Here is an 18,772-nt window from a genome sequence, read left to right as displayed (position 1 = left end):
TTTTTCTTTCAACAATCTTTTGCCCCTAGTTTAAATATATTCAAATTTCCTTTATTAAAAAATCCCTACTTTAACATATGCATTTCTGCCTCTGCATTCAGTTTTCCCTTCATGTAATGCTGTTTGCTGAAGTGAAGATTCTGCCAAGCTGAGCAGTCTTCCCTATGTCCATACACTATTGGCTCTTTGTTCTTCTGCATTCTATTTCTCTCTTCCTGCTGAACTTTTCTTGCTCTTCTCACAGTCATTGTCTAATTGCCAAATGCAAGGGACAACTTCTTTCCCCATATTACTGAAATTCTTTATGTGGACACATCTGGCCACTCCATTTGATTTTTGGTTATGTCTCTGGTCATTCATTTTAGGTCTCCTTTGACATTTCTTTACCTCTCCTGATCTCAGCTTAAGGGTCGATGTTTCTTAGGGCTCCATTGTTATACTTTTTTGTCTTTTAATCTACATATTCTCCTTAAGTAAATTTATAAGTCCTATGGTTTGAACCACACACCGTGGTGCTGATGACATCCAGTCCATTATCTCTAACTTTGAGCTTTCAAGTGAAGTCAAACTGCTTTCTCCAACATTTCATGTCATATATATTTTGATAGTTTACAGATCTCATAAATGCAGCATATCAAAATTGGTCTATAATCTCTGCCTCCATAATGTACATCAAGTCTTTTCAAAGACCATTGCTTGTCTTGTGAAATTTACTTAGTCATTTAAATCAGAACAGATGGTGCAATTTTAGAATTCCTACCCTCTCTTCTGTACAACTAGTCAGTCTAATCTCTGTTTACGTCATTGTATTTATACCTCTAAAAGATGCCCCATTTTTCATCCTTAAAGCCACCCCAGAGCCATTTATTGACAACAGCGATCACTTCTCAAATGGACTACTGAAGCTAACAGTCACTGGTTCCCTTTTAGAAGTCCTTTGCCTCTTTTTGTCTCTTAAGTTTGGGTGTAAAAGAGAAGAACAAGATTTAGTATATTCACCTCAAAATGAAATCATGGTCTTTACATTAAATGGGGATGTGGTATAGATGAAGACATTTATTTATTTGTTTGTTTGTTTGTTTATTTTTATTACAAAATATTAAGGGGGTATAAATGTTTTTGTTACACGGATATACCACATAATGCTGAAGGCAGGGCTATCAGTGTGCCCATCACCAGGACAGTGTTGATTATATCTGATAGGTTAGTTTTTATCCCGACACCCTCTTTTACCCTCCCACCTTCTTAGTTTCCAATGTCCTTTATGTCTCTTTGTGGCCATATATATCCATTGTTTAGCTCTCACCTATTAGTGAGAACACATGGTGTTTGTTTTTCCACTCCTGAGATACTTCACTTGGGATAATGGACTCCAGTTCCACTCAAGTTGCTGCAAAAGAAATAATTTCATCCCTTTTCTTTGACTTAGTGGTACTCCACGGTATATATATCCCATATTTTCTTTCCACTCATGAATTGATAGGCAATTAGGTTGATTCCATATATTTGCAATTGTGCTGTGATAAACATTCAAGTGAAGATATCTTTTTAATAAAATGATTTCTTTTCGTTTGGGTAGATACCCAGTAGTGGGATTGCTGGATTGAATGGTAGCTCTACTTTTAGTTCTTTGAGTAATCTCCACTGTTTTCCATCGGGGTCATACTAGTTTGCAGTCCCACCAACAGTGTATTCTGTATTCATGCTAGTATCTGTTGTTTTTTTTTACTTTTTAATAATGGCTATTCTGACAGGGGTATGGTGGTATCTCATGAAGAAATTTATTAAGATATGAGAGACTTGAACATTTTGAATATCCATCAGAAGGATCTAGGAAAGTTTGAATACACAAGGAATGGACTGGATAATTTCATCAGTCAAAGTTCCTAGGAAAGTTCAGGTAGAGAGAATCCAAATGCAGAGGCAGAGGGATTGCCATTAGGAGGAGGCATAGATCCTTGATTCTACTTCTCCAAAGAGGAGAACAAGGATATAGATATTGATAGGTTTATGAGTCTATCATGGGAAATTGAGGAACTTGCATCTGATGTTTCCTGCTCTCTTTGTGAATCAGTCAGAGAGGTTATCTGAGAGGGGAGGAGATTTAGCATTTGAAAAGAATATAGAAAATTTGAAAAATTGCTTGAAATGGGTGGAAGAATTAATTAACCAGAGAAAGTTATTGTGATGAACATGCATATTAAGTGCTCATTTGAGGTTGGTAGTTAAAAATTTTAATGAAAGCAGCCCGTCTTTGACTATAACTTTTTATAGGAACATTGAATTGAACTTGTGCAAGCTTGAATTAAGTATGTCCAATATGGGTGGTGCCAAAAGTAAAATAAATCCAGAATGATAGGAGGTTTGGGGGATCCTGTTTATATTTAGTCAATGTTTACTTTTATTTTCCTCTAGTTTATAATAGGATTTGGAGTATATAATAAATTTTCCTATGTCAAATTTATTTTGGTGTCTGATAAAAAATTGAGGAAAAACTAATTTCTTACTCCTGTCCAATAAATTAAGACAGCAATGCTTCCTGAAAGGACCCTATAGTTAAATATAATTTTATGACATGTTTATTAAGTATAGGTTAATCTGTAAACTAATGAGCATTTCTGGCCTATGGAATCTATAATTAGTCATTTTGATTTGTCAGTACTACTTGGAAAAATTTTTGGAACTTTGCAGAATGGTTTAATGAGGTAACTGTTCTCATCATTTTCCTTCTAAACCTTTATGTTCTAGTTTGTTTTATTTGTTTTTCTTAATTAACTTCAGATATCATTTGCTAAAACATCTTCCACTCATATTAATATTTACTGAAATTTGTCTTGATTTGGGATTGGTCTTCTATATCTTATCAATTTTCTGGATGAGAAAGCGTTAGCAAATATTTTGACAGTTTTGTTTTCTCTAGACCTAATTCCTATGTTTTTATCATACACAAACCCAGGTGGAATTCCTCAGTTTAGGATTTATTTCATGACATTACCCAGCAACTACTCCACTGCCCCAGTCTCTGAATTCCTCCTCATCTGCTTCCCCAACTTCCAGAGTTGGCAGCACTGGCTGTCCCTGCCCCTCAGCCTCCTCTTCCTCCTGGCCATGGGGGCCAACATCACCCTCCTGATCACCATCCGGCTGGAGGCCGCTCTGCACCAGCCCATGTACTACCTGCTCAGCCTCCTCTCCCTGCTGGACGTTGTACTCTGCCTCACCGTCATCCCCAAGGTCCTGGCCATCTTCTGGTTTGACCTCAGGTCTATCAGCTTCTCTGCCTGCTTCCTCCAGATGTTCATCATGAACAGTTTCCTGACCATGGAGTCCTGCACATTCATGATCATGGCCTATGACCGCTATGTGGCCATCTGCCACCCCCTACAGTATACCTCCATCATCACTGACCAGTTTGTGGTTAGGGCTGCCATCTTTATTGTGGCCCGGAATGGCCTTCTTACTATGCCTATCCCCATACTTTCCTCCAGACTCAGGTACTGTGCAGGAAACATGATCAAGAATTGCATCTGTACTAACATGTCTGTATCCAAACTGTCTTGTGATGACATTGCTTTCAATCAACTCTATCAGTTTGTTATAGGTTGGACTCTGCTGGGCTCTGATCTTGTCCTTATTGTTCTCTCTTATTCTTTTATCTTGAAAACTGTGCTAAGGATCAAGGCTGAGGGAGCTATGGCCAAAGCTCTTGGCACTTGTGGTTCCCATTTTATCCTCATACTATTCTTCAGCACAGTCCTGCTGGTTCTGGTCATCACTAACCTGGCCAGGAAAAGAATCCCTCCAGATGTCCCTATCCTGCTCAACATCCTGCACCACCTCATCCCTCCAGCTCTGAACCCCATTGTTTATGGTGTGAGAACCAAGGAGATCAAGCAGGGAATACAAAAAACTGCTGAGAAGGTTGTAAGAAGTATGATTGAGGTCTGACCTTGGAAACAGAAAGTGGTAATGGGTAATAATTTTTATGAGGCATAGAAAATTTAAATTGTTTCTGCAGGAATAAGTTTAAATTTTGTTCTCCTCAATATTTCAGTTGATTATGGGGAAATACGTATCTTGGCTCCTGCTTTTTATTGCACTGACTGGAACTTTAGATTTTTGCATTCTGGAATTACCTGGAAGTTTTTCCTGGTGTCACCTATGTGAGAGAAAATTGTCAAGCTATGATTACAGGAGCTTAGAGTGGTATGGTTTGTCAAATAAAGAACAAATGTTATTACAATTATTTTAAATGCTTCTCAATCTCCTAACTTGTCTAATACATGTGTATGTGTTAGATCTCTTGTTTCTACCTGACACAGCTCAACCTGGTTTTGTTCCATAAATGGATCTCTTGTGGGGATATATACACGACTGCAGAACTTTGATTCTTATGTAGAGTGAATGACATGTGGCATTCGGTGCCTTCCCTATCTCTGAGAAATATTATTAATATTCTTATCTAATGCTACTTCTCTGGAGTAAGAATTTCCTGTAGTTCTTTCCTTCTTTCTTATGATTTTTAAAAATTTTAAGGTGACTCATACTTATGTGTTTGTGTGTTTTGTTTTAAGTGAAACTCTGTGTCTTTTTTTTTTTTTTTGAGATGTACTTTATCAGCTTCTGACTTCATGCTATTTTACTTGACTTTTCCATCAGATTTCTGGCACTGTGTTCTTACCCTTTCCTGCTTGTCTTAGATATACAGTTAAATTGTCTTTCTCATCCTACTTTCAGTCCTGTTGTGTCAATCCTCACATTTTGTCCTGGTGCCAGCATAGCTTCCCATATGATTCAGGCATCTGAATTCGTGAGTTTGTTGAACAAGGATAAGTGTGTTTTACTCTTTGCATTTTTTATTCTGATCGTGCTCTGGAAATGGTGGGGACTAGATAGTGACTATTTCCTGGGATTGATTTACATTAGTAGCCAGGCCCCTTTTTGGATAGCAATTGAGAGCTTCATGGATATTATAGGAGTCATTTGAGGATGTCTCCTAGTATAGCTCATCTATAATTACCTAATTATTCCTGGAGGACTTATAAACTGATTTATCATTTCTATAGTATTGTCTTTCATCAAAATAATAGCTTTGATCTCTCTCTTCCCTGTTTCACAACACCAAAGACTGATTCTAACCAAAATACAAAATTTCTCAAATACTCTTCCATTCACCCATCATTCATGTCAGTTCCTAGCTCATTTTTTCCAGATTAGTCACTCCCCCAATTTTTTCTTAAGGTGTATGCTCAAGTATCCTCTACACATAGAAAACCTAACACCAGTCTTCTTGGTGCTGGGAAAACTGGATATCCATATGCAGAAGAATGAAACTAGACCATTATCTATTTCCATATACAAAACCCAAATCAAAATGGATTGACGACTTAACTCTAAGACCTGAAACTATGAAACCACTAAAAGAAAACTGGGGAAATGTTTCAGGACATTGGTTTAGGCAAGGACTTCTTGAGTAATACCCTCAAAGCACAGGCAACCAAAGCAAAATTGGACAAATGGGATCACATCAAGTAAAAAGCTTCTTCATAACAAAGGAAACAATCAGCAAAGGGAAGAGACAACCCACAGAATGGGAGAAAATATTTGCTAACTACTCATCTGACAAAGGATTAATAACTAGAATATATAAGGAGCTCTAACTACTCAATAGGAAAAAAATAAATAATCTGATTAAACAATGGACAAAGGATCTGAATAGACATTTCTCAAAAGAAGACATTCAAAGACCAACAGGTATATTAAAAAATGCTCAACATCATTAGTCATCAGAGAAACACAAATCAAAACCATAATGAGATATCATCTCACTTTGGTTAAAATAGCTTTTATCAAAAAGACAGGTGATGATAAATTCTGGCAAGGCTGTGAAGAAAAGGGAACCCTTGTACACTGTTGGTGGGAATGTAAATTAGTGCAACCACTTTGGAGAACAGTATGGAGGTTCCTCAAAAAACTAAAAACAGAACTACCATATGACCCAGTAATCCCACTGGTGGATATATATCCAAAAGACGGGAATTCAGTATATCGAAAAGATATCTGCACTTCCATGTTTATTGTAGCACTATTCACAATAGCCAAGATTTGAAATCAACCTCAGTGTCCATCAACAGATGAATACATATACACAATGGGATATTATATAGACACAAAAAGAATGAAAGCCTTTCATTTGCAACAACATGGATAGAACTGGAGAACATTATGTTAAGTGAGATAAGGCAAGCACAGAAAGACAAATCTCGAATGTTCTCACTCATATGTAGGAACTAAATATTAAAATAATTGATCTCATGGAGAGAGAGAATAATATGATGGTTACCAGAAGCTAGGAAGGGTAGTGGGAAGGGAGAGAAAAAGTGGGGATGGTTAATGGATACAAAAATACAGTTAGATAGTTAGAAAGAATGAGCAATATTTTATAGCACAACAGTGACTGTAATCAACAATAAGTTAGGGTATACTTTAAGATAACTCAATGAGTGGAATTTGAATGTTCCTAACACAAATAAACGATAAATGCCTGAGATGATGGCTACCCTAATTACCCTGATTTGATTAATTCACATTATATGCCTGTATCAAACCATCACACATACCTTATAAAGATACACAATTATTATGTACCTACAATAATTAAAAACAAATAAATAAATATATATAAACAGTAAAAAAAGTTAAAAAGTTGATATTATAGAAGTAAAGAGTAGAATCGTTGCTACCAGAGTCTGAGGTGATTAGGGAGAAGGAAGGCGGTGGCTTAATGTTGTTCAAAAGATACACAATTACAATTAGATAGCAGAGATAAATTCAAGAGATCTATTGTACAGCATGGTGACTATAGTTAATGATGATACATTGCATTCTTGAATAACCCAAAGAGAGTGTATGCTAAGTGTTCTCACCAAGAAATGATAATTATATCAAGTGAATACATTTGTTAATTAGTTAGATTTAAGCAATTCTGCAAGCATACTTCAAAACATCATGTTATCTGACAAAAAAGCAAAAACATTGCTTTTATTCTTTTTTAAATTTTTATTTTATTTATTTATTTTTATTTTTTTTATTTCAGCTTATTATGGGGGTACAAAAGTTCAGGTTGTGTATATTGTCCATGCCCCCCATACCCCAGAGTCAGAGCTTCAAGCATGTCCGTTCCCCAGACAGTGTGCATCGCACTCATTATGTAGGTATACGCCCATCCCCTCCCCCCACCCCCCACCTCTGTCTGATACCCAATTGATGTTATTCCCAAATGTGCACTTAGATGATGATCAGGGAAACCAATTTGCTGGTGAGTACATGTGGTGCTTATATATTTGTAGGTGTTAACATGACTTTCTTTCCACAACATCTTCTTGATTTATCAGGAATGCAACAATACTCCAAGTATTCTGATGCATATACATGAAATGCAATCTTCTATGCCTTTATTCTTATTATTTATAATAAATAAAAATTAAAAACAAAAAATAAAGGGTACTCTTCCTTATTTTATATACCATGCATTTCAGCGACTTAACAGCCCTGCACCATGTGTCATTCTTAGTCACCAGTGCAATTTCTTAGTTATTGCCCATCCTCTTTTATAAAATCTTTCCTGTCTGAGGCCCTTGGTGCTAGGCTGCTGCACCCTCAGTTGCTCCTTGTTTCACATTATCTGTTAAAATCTTAGTTCTGATGCCTCAATTCAGATATTGACAGTTGGCTCACAGTCTAGTTAAAATGGATTCAGACTAAAAGTACTATTCTTCACAATAAAAGGTTAGAGGTTGTCCATGAACAGAGAGTAGGAAAAATATGAGATCTCTAATCTGTTAGGTGTGAATTTACCCATCCCCTCCACCCTCCCAGCTGCTTGATTTCTGTTGAATTTTACTACTATATGTGCAGTTTCAAATTCTTTATAAATTCTCTTGAAATATGCACACAATAAACTTGGTAGATTATCCATATTGGCCATCACTTTTCTGATTCCTGGATACCCTGAATTTCATATCTACAGGGACTTTTTTTTTATTTCAGCATATTATGGGGGTACAAATGTTTAGGTTATGTATATTGCCCTTGGTCCCCCCTTTCCTCCCCCAGTCAGAGCTTCAAGAGTGTCTATCCCCCAGAAGGTGAGTATCACACTCATTATGTATGCATATACCCATCCCCTCCTCCCCCCTCCCATCTGCCTGACATCCGATGAAGTATCAAATTTAGAGTCCTCTTGAAATTTTCTCTAAGGAATCTTTGCTAAATAGGTATACAAGATTTTCTTAATCCCACTAATAACAAGGAAGAGAAAACCTCTACTTTTGTTTGGGATTTTTAAAAGAGTTTCTTTTAGTTGTTTGTAATTTTATATTTGGGCCCATGTGGAAATACTTTCTGTGAATTAAAATTCCAGTGGTAGTTTCAGTAATTTTTAGCAATATTTTAATTAGGATCTTTCAGGCTTGATAACTCTAAAAGAGGTATATTTCTCACTTCCCTGTCCAAATAATTTCCTCTTCTCCTATGTTGTGCTTTCTTCATTGTCTTATAAGTTTTATTAGGTCAGTATGTGTTTCACTCTTTTTTTTCATTTCCCATGTAGTCAAGCAGAATAACAAAACATAAAAGACATTTAATAAATGTTTATGGGATAGATTAATAAAATGTGAAATGTAGAATGGGAAAATGGAATGACATGTGGGATGATGTCTATAGTATAATAGAATGTGGTAGGAGTCTATATTATAAGAGGACACAGTCCTAAATATCTGACATCCCTCTCTATTACAAAAACACTCCAATTCGTGAAATTTTAAGATGCTCTGGGAGAAGTGCTATAAGCCCCTATTTTCTCTTTCTCTTTGTATTTAAATGCATACATCTCTCCTTCACCTTTGGAAGTGTGTAGGTTTGTGTAGATACATACGTAGGCTTAGGCAGGTAGGTATGTTTGTGCAGGTACATGACTACAGAGAATGGGGACATGAAGACAGGAAACCCAAAGCATCTTTGTATCTTTTGACCTCCAGGAGAGGCAATATTATGATTATGTCAATTTTGTAGTCCCCAGCCATGAGCTTAAGTCAGTGAGAAGTTGAGGCATCACATTCTAGTTGCAGACTATTGACTGAATAAGACAATAGCTTGGAGAAAACTTTACATAGGTACCTTTGTGAAACATCTATTTAAAAGCTTAATAGAAATAACACATTGTGTTAGGGCTTTTGTTCCATTGCTTATATAACAGAATGAGAATGTACTCCCTAGATACTGATTTTTGAAGACCCAAAGATACTGAGATCAGAAAGACATAATTGGAGTCCCCTTGCTTAAGGCTTCTTGGGCGTGGCTCTGGGTTAAAAAAAAAAGAAGAAGAAAAGAAAAAAAAAAGAAGAAGAAAAGAAAAAAAAAGAGAGAGAAGAAAGAAGCAGAAAGACATAATTATTTTACAATGTCTGTTGGTCAACCCAAAACATGTAATGTACAGCTCAGGTCTACGTCTGGAAAGGACACTGAATGGAAGGCCTGGGATAGGAGGATTATTATTCAATTTTGCCTGGAGATAGATATAAGTATCAGGATTTCTTTCTTTCTTTTTTTTACCTGTGATAGATGTGAGGGTTCAAAAATGGGTAAAACTTTGTCATTTTTTCTCATGAGCTCTGATATTACCAAAGGAGGTATCAGTTACTCTGAGATCTACAGCTTTAGGCACAAAGCTAAAACTGTGAGAATATCGCTGTAGCGCTTTAGGCCTTGATTGGAAGAAGAGTTTGTCCAGCTTCGGGAAACAAGGACAGGAAGAGGCCAGTGCTTAAGTGATAAGAACAGTGATCAATCTGATGTCTAAAGCTGAGTAGAGTTGTGTCTGGAGCTGGGCTAGTTGAGGCAGGATGAGGATTAGTCTAAAATCAGAGCCCATATGGAGACATTTGAGGAAAGGGCTAAGAAATTACTTCTCTAATATTTAGGACTCTGCTTCTCCTCCCACAGCTGTTTTGGTAATGGAACTATACACAGAAACACTCGTCCATAAGAGGTGACAGCCTTTGTTTTGGAGAAAACGTGGAATTAATGACTCAGGCTGATGGATGGTCAAGGAATAAACCACAGAGAACTACAGCTCAGTCCGGCTCTCAGCCATTCCACCAAGTGTCTTTTATAGTTAACTGGCCAGTTCTGCCCCCTCCTCAGGAAGCTTACTCCCTTATCCTGCATCTGCTACCCAGGGAGGTGACTCATTTGGGATAGCAGCTACCAAATGAACAAAAACATATGACACAGGTGAAATGAGTTCAGATTCCTCTTCACCACCACTCAGTTTTTCCCTTGTGCTCTGTTCTAATTCTCTGAGAGAACTGTAGAAGGTCCTGAGAATAGAGGTGAGGCAGAGGCTTAAAATGCTGGTTACTATTAGAAGATATAAAGAATTTAATAGTTTGTGCTCAAGCTATTGAATGGGTACAGAGGAGGAATGAGCAAGGAGAAGAATCTAATTTTGTCCAGGACTGTGACATCAGGGAATATGTAACAGTCAGGCAAAATAAGACAAAAGGGTTTGGGAAAGTGAAACAGGGGGAACATTTCTTGGTGGAGGGAAGAACGTGTGTAAATTACAAGGGTGAGACAAAGCATAACATTATATACTATTATGGCTGAGTTACTGTATGGAAACAATGAAAATTAAGTCTAATAGAGTTAGTTTTTAGCCATAAACCATGGGAATCATGGAAGGATATTTAAAGGGGAATGGCATGATCTAAATTGCATTTTATTTAAATTGTTCTGATAGAAGTATTGTGGAGGTATTTGAGGAGTTCGAATAGAGGCAGATTGATTACGGTAGGCTGTGAAAGGCCTCACATCAAGGAATGCATTAATGTCCGCTTTATTTCAGCCAGACCTAGCCCTTACCTCTCCTTACCAGCCCTGGTGTTTTCTGAAAACACATCTGTTTTTATCATATCTTTTGGATTGAGTATTGTTCTACTCTGTTTTATCTTCTATTTTGGTTTATTAATTATAACTTTTTAACAAATTTTATTTGTTGCTTTAGGGTTTACAGTATACATCATTAACTTATCATAGACCTTCAAGTGATATACCATTTCATATATTGTATAGCTACCTTATAATAGAATATTTGCATATTTACTATACATATAATTATTATTTCCCTGTTTATTCCTTTGGATGGTCCCAGATTGCCATTTCGTATCATTTTCTTTCAGCCCAAAGTAATTACTTTAATATTTTTTTTGCAACTCAGGCCTCCTGGTAATTAATAATTTCAGTTTTTCAGTGTGTCTGAAAATGGCTTTTTCTCTTCAATTTTCAAAAGATGTTTTCACTGAATATAGAATTCTAGGTTGACAATTTTTTTTGGTACTTTAAATATGTTGCTCCACTATACTCATGCTTGAATTGTTTCTGACAAGAAATCTGCTGTTATCTGTAAGATTTTTTTTTTTTTCCTCTGTAGGTAGTTTATCTTTTTTTCCTCTGGCTGCTTTGAAGATTTTTCCTTATTAGTGACTTTGAGCAATTTGATTATGATATGTCTTGGTGTAGTTTTTACTATTCAGGTTTTATTATTCAGGTTTCTTGTGCTTGGGGTTTGTTGAGCTCTCCTAAGACTATCTCTCTGATCTTACCTTAGTTATTGCTCTCCTGCTTTCTTGATTTGTCCTTTTTTAATAAAGATTGCATACTTAATTATTGATTTTTTTATCCTCTCTTCTTTTAATTTGTATATAACATATTTAATTTTATGGTATGTAATACATTAAATATTAATATGTTAAATGTTATATATAATATACATATATATGTATATGTACTTGACTATGCAGATGGTCCCTGACTTGCAATAGCTCAACTTATAACCTTTCAGCTTTACAATGGTGCAAAAGTGATATACGTTCAGTAGAAAGCGTACTTTGAGCACCATGCAATCATTCTGTTTTTCATTTTCAGTATAGTATTTAATAAATTACATGAGTTATTCAACATAATTATAAAATAGACTTTGTGTTAGGTGATTTTACCCATCTGTAGGTTAATGTAACTGTCCTGAGCACATTTAAGGTAGGTTAGGCTAACCTATGATGCTTTTTAGGTTAGGTTTAGTAAGTGCATTTTTGACTTAATGTTATTTTCAACTTACAATGGGTTTAGTGGGACATAATCTCATCATAAATCAAGGTACATCTGTGTATTTCTTTCTAGGCACTCCATTTTCCACAGCCTATAAAGTTGCTTATGTTGTATATTTGTTATCATCAGTTCAAAATATTTTATAATTTTCATTTATGTTTTCTTTGACCAATAGTTTACTTAGATATATATTTTTCAATTTTTCTGAAGTGTGGGTTTTTTAGAGACATTGTTATTATTGATTCATAGCTTAATTCCATTGTGGTCAGAAAACACATTCTGAATAATTTTAATAGCTTCAAATTTATTGAGACTTTTTTATATTTCAACATTTCGTTGGTTTTGGTGTTTTATATGCACTTGAAAAGCATATTAATTGTATTGCTATTGGGTGCTATGTTTTATACATGTCAATTGGGTTAAGTTTGTTAATTATGTTGTTGTGATCTTTTGCATCTATGTGAATTTTCTTTTTATTTTTTGATCTATCATCTTTCAGGAGAGATATGTTCAAGTCCCTCACCATGATTGTGAATTTAGTTCTCCTTTTGTTTCTGTCAATTTTGTTTTATATTAATGGAAACTGTGATATTATGTCTTCCAATTCATCATTATGATCACTTTATTAACTACAAAATATTTCTCTTTATCTCTAGTAATGTTTCTTACCTTAATGCTTCAATTAATCAGATTTGTCTAGTTACCTGAAATTCTCCTGGTTAGTGTTTTCATGATAGTTTTTTTCCTATTCTTTTGCTTTTAATGATTCTGGATGCTTATATTTAAGCTGTATCTTTTGTAAGCAATATGAATATATTCAATTTGACAATCTTAGCCTTTTACTTGGAATACATGGTCTATTTACATAAATGCAATCATAGATTATTTTATAGCTAGCATTTTATTATTTATATATTTACATTCCTCTTTCATACTTTCTTGTCTCATTTTGGATAATTCAAATTTTTATGCATTTTTTACTATTCTTTTGGTGATAATACTATAAATGAAACTCATATAACAGACTTGCAGTCTAATTAAATGGATACACTTTAAATAAAGGTTCAGGATTCTGTATAGTTGTTTTCCTTTAAGTGACATATTTTTCCCAATGTGAAGATATTTTTAAAACTTACTAAAAATTAATGAAAAAATAAATCCTCATAAACTACTAATTTTAAAAGTTTTTCAAGAACTCAGCTTATATGTAAGATGAAGTCAGTTCTATAAGTCTAATGACATTTGTCTTAAAGGATCTCTTAGATACAGCTTCCATGTCCTTAAGTGATCTCCCTTCCATTGCAAGTAACACATTTCAGTTTATGTAACTCTCAGTCACCTCAAGGGAGATTATAAGCTGATTACTACTCTTTCACTTCATCTGAATTTAAGTGCGTAAATCTCCCTTTTTATGTTGGAAATGTTTGGGCATCTTCAAGGAGGCAGGAGCTCCTGGGAACAGGAATCCCAACTCTGTCTTTCCAGCCACAGGAGAATGGCTACTATAGAGATGGCATTCTCATAAAGTCATCCAGGGGCCAAAACCACATGTAGTGCCAGTGAGAGGTTGAGGAGTCACACATTGCCACTGGATTGCCACTGGATGCAAAACTGATATTTTGAGCGGACCTTCCCTGTAACTATTTTTGAGAACAATATATTGGAAAGCCAAGCATGAGGGACACTTTGAGTTTGTTTTTTGACTTAATTCATTGTTTATTTCAGAGCACATTATTGCCCTCCCTAGATGTTAGTATGTGAAGCCCCTGGAGATCATTGATGTCAAAAGAATATGAGCACATTAGAATGTGAGTCAGCTGAGGACATGGAAGTTCTTCTCAGGTTTGTCTCTGGCAGGGAGGCTGACTGGAGAGGAGGATTCCTTCTTTGATTATTAGAGGCATAATGTTAGTGTCTCCATTTGTGCCAACTGCCACAAAGAAAAATAAAGGATATCTTGTCCTTGACTTTAATGAGCTTTGAGGTAGCTAAGAACTATAGACCCAGGAAGAGAAAGAAAACCATGCAAAAAGAATCCAAAGAATTTATTTATTTTTATTTCAGAATATTATGGAGGTACAAATGTTTAGGTTACATATATTGCCTTTGCCCTGCCTGGGTCAGAGCTACAAGCATGTCCATCCCCCGGACGGTGTCCACCTCACCCACTAGGTGTGAATATACCCATCCCTCCTCCTCCCCCACCTGCCCGACACCCGATGAATGTTACTACTATATATGCACATGTTGATCAATTAATACCTCCCAGACAGTCTACAGAAGGAAGATAGCTTTCACGTTGGGAGGCCCCAGAGATTGGTCAGAGTTGTGCTTAAATAACTGAAAATAATGGGAGAAGTGGCCAATTTGATATTTGAAGCTAAGCCAGCTGAGCCTAGCTGACCTGAGACAGCAGCCTTGGATTAGGGATAGTCTAAATCAGTAGCTGGGTCAGTTATCACAATCGTTTCTATCTCTGTCATTCTCAAGTGTTGTCCCTGGAAAGTAGTATCAGCATTACATGGGAATTTGTTAGAAAGGCAAATCATCCCAGACAGAACTAGGTTGTGCTCAGAAACCTGTCTTAACAAGCTCTCTAGGTGATTCTGATTTCTGAGAACTACTGGTCTAGATATAAGGAAAATCCTGATGAGAAGCCCACACTATATATTTGAGAAAAAAAAGAACCAAACCTTGATTGAGAGGCTTTTTTGTGCCTATATCCCAGGGGTGCCCCAACAACATGCCCAAAAATCCAACAATAAGAGGTGATGTTTTCTTTCCTTCAGGGGAGAGAACACAGCCAAACCTGGAGACTTCTTCACCAGCAGGTTCCTAGATAATTAAGAAGACACTTAAAGAGAACAGGCACTCCCTTCTGTGTAACCTCATATCCTGGAGCATATTTAAGTATTTCTTCAGTTCTTTCCTTGTCTTGGAGGCCTCATTTCCTCATTTCTTCTCCCTTTCCCAGGAAATGCAGTTTTTTCCCCTCGTAATTGCTTACGAAATACTCAAATCATCTACGACACAGGTGTTTTTGGTATTTATTTTTCTCACCAGTAAGTTGCTTTGTATTTCTTTTTTCACCACTAAATTATTTTTTCCCTTTTGTTTTTTTCCAGACTTTTTCTTAAGTGTTAAGTAAGAGTGCCAGTGGCTTAATTGTATTATAGTCAGAGAACATATGCTGTATTTTAATGCTTTGAAATGTATTGATAGTTTTCTTTTGGCACAGTATATTGAAAAAGTTCCTATGTACTTGAAAAGAATGTATCTTCTGCAGTTGTAGGGTGCAATACTCTGTATATAACTAGTAGGTAGAGAAAGTTCATTGTATGGGACTTACATTCTATATCCTTGCTTATTATTGTCTGCCGCTTGTTCTAGCAATTACTGAGAGGATGATGTATAAAAATATCTCTTATTATGATTAAAAAAAAAGATATGGAGATGCTAAATAATAGAGAGAAGCCATCAAGGGCATCATGGTGCTTTCAATAATCTACCAGTATTATACATCTGAACTGCACTATATGTCTGAACTGCACTTATTGACTGCCTATTATGTTGCCAGGTGTCTGGTGATTTTCTCTGTGCTATAAAGATAAGATTGCATCCCTGGTGGAGGGAGCACAGATTTTTTAAAAGACAAATAGGAAACATTGATGAATATGGGAAAATTTTATTAATGCTTTAATACCATTAATAGGTATTTAAGGATCATAGAGGAGCAGTGGAAAGGAGAGGCATCTAAAATGAGTAATAAGGAAAACATTTTCAAGAAGTGTAACTCTTGGTATGGATAGAATGGGATAAGCAGAAGTTAGTTATTTGAGGGAAAAGTAGATACTAGGAGAAGGATATGACACATGTAAACACACAGAGATGAGACGAGGCAAAGCATGTTCTATAGGTGTGGCTGGATCTGTTTGTGTGGAGGAACTGCGGAATCTGTCTAGAATTGGAACATACTCATGTGGAGGGAATTATTCTTTATCCAAAACATTATGAGCACTAAGGAAATTATTTTTCTAACAGGGAATGATGTGGCCCAATTTAAATTTTAGACAGAGTATAATGTGAATAGAATGGTGGATAAACCTGACTCCCTAGAGTGGAGGCAGCTAGATCAGTTAGGAGGTTATTAATGAAAGAGTCAAACCATGAATTCATGTCTCTTTCCTTTCAGCCAATTTTAGCCTCACCTGCCAGTCATGGTATTATCTCCCAACAACACAGGGACCCAGGTCACTGAATTCCTGATGATCTGCTTCCCAGGAATGCAAGACACACAGCACTGGCTATCTATTGTCCTGGCTCCTCTCCTGGTTTTGGCCCTTGGGGCCAACTTTGTGTTGTTACTTGCCATCTGGCAAGAGGCATCTCTGCACGAGCCCATGTACTACCTGCTTGCCATCCTCTCCGTGCTGGACGTCATCCTCTGCCTCACAGTCATCCCCAAGGTCAGACCCTCCCTGGACTTTCTTTCAGGCACTCAACCATCTTTCTCTAAACAGTACCTTGTTTTGCTACTATAAGTCATCCCCTCCCAGAAGGAAAATACTTAATGAGTCACCTAAACCAGCACACCAGTTCCATTGCAGCTCCCAGATATGCCTCCTCTCATTCTTAATGCCCAGTTCTTTTTAAATTTTCATTATTTCCCTACTGATAAGCCCTCTCTCAATGTCTGAGTTAGTGATATTCCAAGTTCCAAGCTTTTTAGTTTCAGGGAGATTCTCCTTGACCCTGAATTATCTCACTACTGTACCCAAAAGCTGTAGAATTTACTTTCTAAAATGTAATTGGATTTATGTTTATGTTGTGTACTAAGAGGAAGCATGGTTGAAAGAGGTTTCTTATGTTTACAAAAGGATTACAGGGTGTCCCAATATAAGTATTGGACTTACTGGTTTTGATGTTCCTGTGTTATAAACATCCTGTGTTGGGCAGATGTGCCCCTGAAGTGTGGGTTAGAACCGTGGAGCTCAGGAGAGGACGGGGCTAGAAATAAACATTTTTTAAAACTAAAGGTTGGTCTTTCACATAGAAGGTATTTGAAATCAGGATATGGTCCCACTAGGGATTATGGGGCTGTAGTTTGGGGAAATGGATGGTTGAACCTATTCAAGGGCTTTCCCAAGGGTTGAGTACTCTAAAATGAGAATAGATGTACAAGGTTTTTGAAAACAATGATTCCGGCAGGTCCTGCTCATCTTTTGGTTCAACATGAAGACCATCAGCTTTTCAGGCTGCTTTCTGCAGATGTTCATCATGAATACCTTCCTTCCCATGGAATCCTCCACCTTTCTGATCATGGCCTATGACCGCTATGTGGCCATTTGCCACCCACTGCGCTACCCATCCATCATCACTGAAAAGTTTGTCATTAATGCAGCCATCTTCATTGTCTTCCGCAATATGCTAGCTACACTGCCCACTCCAGTTCTAGCTGCCAGGCTCAACTACTGTGCCAGCAATGTGGTGGAGAACTGTATTTGTGCCAACATATCTGTAGCAAGGCTTTCCTGTGGGGATATTCGCCTAAATAAGCTCTATCAATTTGTGAGTGTTTGGTGCCTATTAGGTTCTGATCTGGTGCTCATTTTGCTATCTTACTGCTTCATTCTGAGGGCTGTTATGCATCTGCAGTCAGAGGGTGCCACTACCAAGGCTTTGAGTACTTGTGGTTCCCATCTCATCCTTATACTTTTCTTCTATACACTGCTGCTAGTCTTCATCTTCACAAACAAAGCAGGAAAAAGTGTACCCTCAGAGGTACCTATTCTTCTCAATGTCCTGCACCACCTAATCCCACCAGCCCTCAACCCCATCGTTTATGGAGTACGAACCCAGGAAATCAAGCAGGGGATTATGAAGCTACTCAGGTACCAGCACTGAGAGATTTGAGTCAAAGATCAGGGACTACAGAAGTCTGGGCATGTTTTATTGATGGTTTCATCTGCCACAAGGGACACAATATGACATCCATGCTGCCACCCTCATCTTGAAATTAAACCTTCCTGAACTATAATACTATCACAATATTTATCCTCACTCCTCCAACTATAAATATGTGCTGAACCCACCTTTAAGCATCCATTATCTTCTTTATTTATACTCTGTCCCACCATGATCCCTTAATTACTTATTTATTAAATATTTAACACTTTCTGTGCACTTCTCAGTCTTTACATTCTGAGTCAATCTCCTATTTAATTCATAGGGTGGGGATGGGGAAGCACTTTACATTGAACATGGTGGGTATGTTCTATCTATGTCATAGGGTCAGGGAAACTGGTAAGGACATTTTTTCAATAATCCAGGTGAAGCAGTTATGGATTGGACTAAGGTGGTGAGTAAAAAATTGAAGTTACAGGTCACAAGATTTTCTGAGTGTAGATGTAGGGTATAAAAGATGAAAGGGAGTGATGAATAACACCATGGCTTTTAACAAGAGCAACTGGAATAGAGAAATTATTGCTATACCCAATAGACTTCGTGAGCTCATAAATGTTAGAAACTATGTTTAATTCTTCTGTGTATCTACATCTAGCATTGTTCTTAGCATATGGTAGGTGCTTTTAAAATTACTTAATAAATG

General features: G+C 36.7%; 2 protein-coding genes across 2 annotated transcripts; both read left to right on the top strand.

Annotated features, from left to right (window-relative positions):
- Positions 1 to 2,985: 2,985 nt before the first annotated feature.
- Positions 2,986 to 3,948, top strand: LOC138384879 (olfactory receptor 56A4-like). The gene has a single exon (XM_069470538.1). The coding sequence runs from the start codon at positions 2,986 to 2,988 to the stop codon at positions 3,946 to 3,948; it is 963 nt and encodes a 320-aa protein (XP_069326639.1).
- A 12,434-nt stretch (positions 3,949 to 16,382) lies between these two features.
- Positions 16,383 to 18,069, top strand: LOC138384878 (olfactory receptor 56A4-like). The gene is made up of 2 exons (XM_069470537.1): positions 16,383 to 16,631; positions 17,374 to 18,069. Exons 1-2 carry the CDS (start codon positions 16,383 to 16,385, stop codon positions 18,067 to 18,069), a joined length of 945 nt encoding a protein of 314 aa, XP_069326638.1.
- Positions 18,070 to 18,772: the final 703 nt, after the last annotated feature.

Source organism: Eulemur rufifrons, chromosome 6 (assembly GCF_041146395.1).
Source record: "Eulemur rufifrons isolate Redbay chromosome 6, OSU_ERuf_1, whole genome shotgun sequence".
NCBI classification, from domain to species: Eukaryota; Metazoa; Chordata; class Mammalia; order Primates; family Lemuridae; genus Eulemur; species Eulemur rufifrons.
This window is presented reverse-complemented; position numbering and strand designations above follow the sequence as displayed.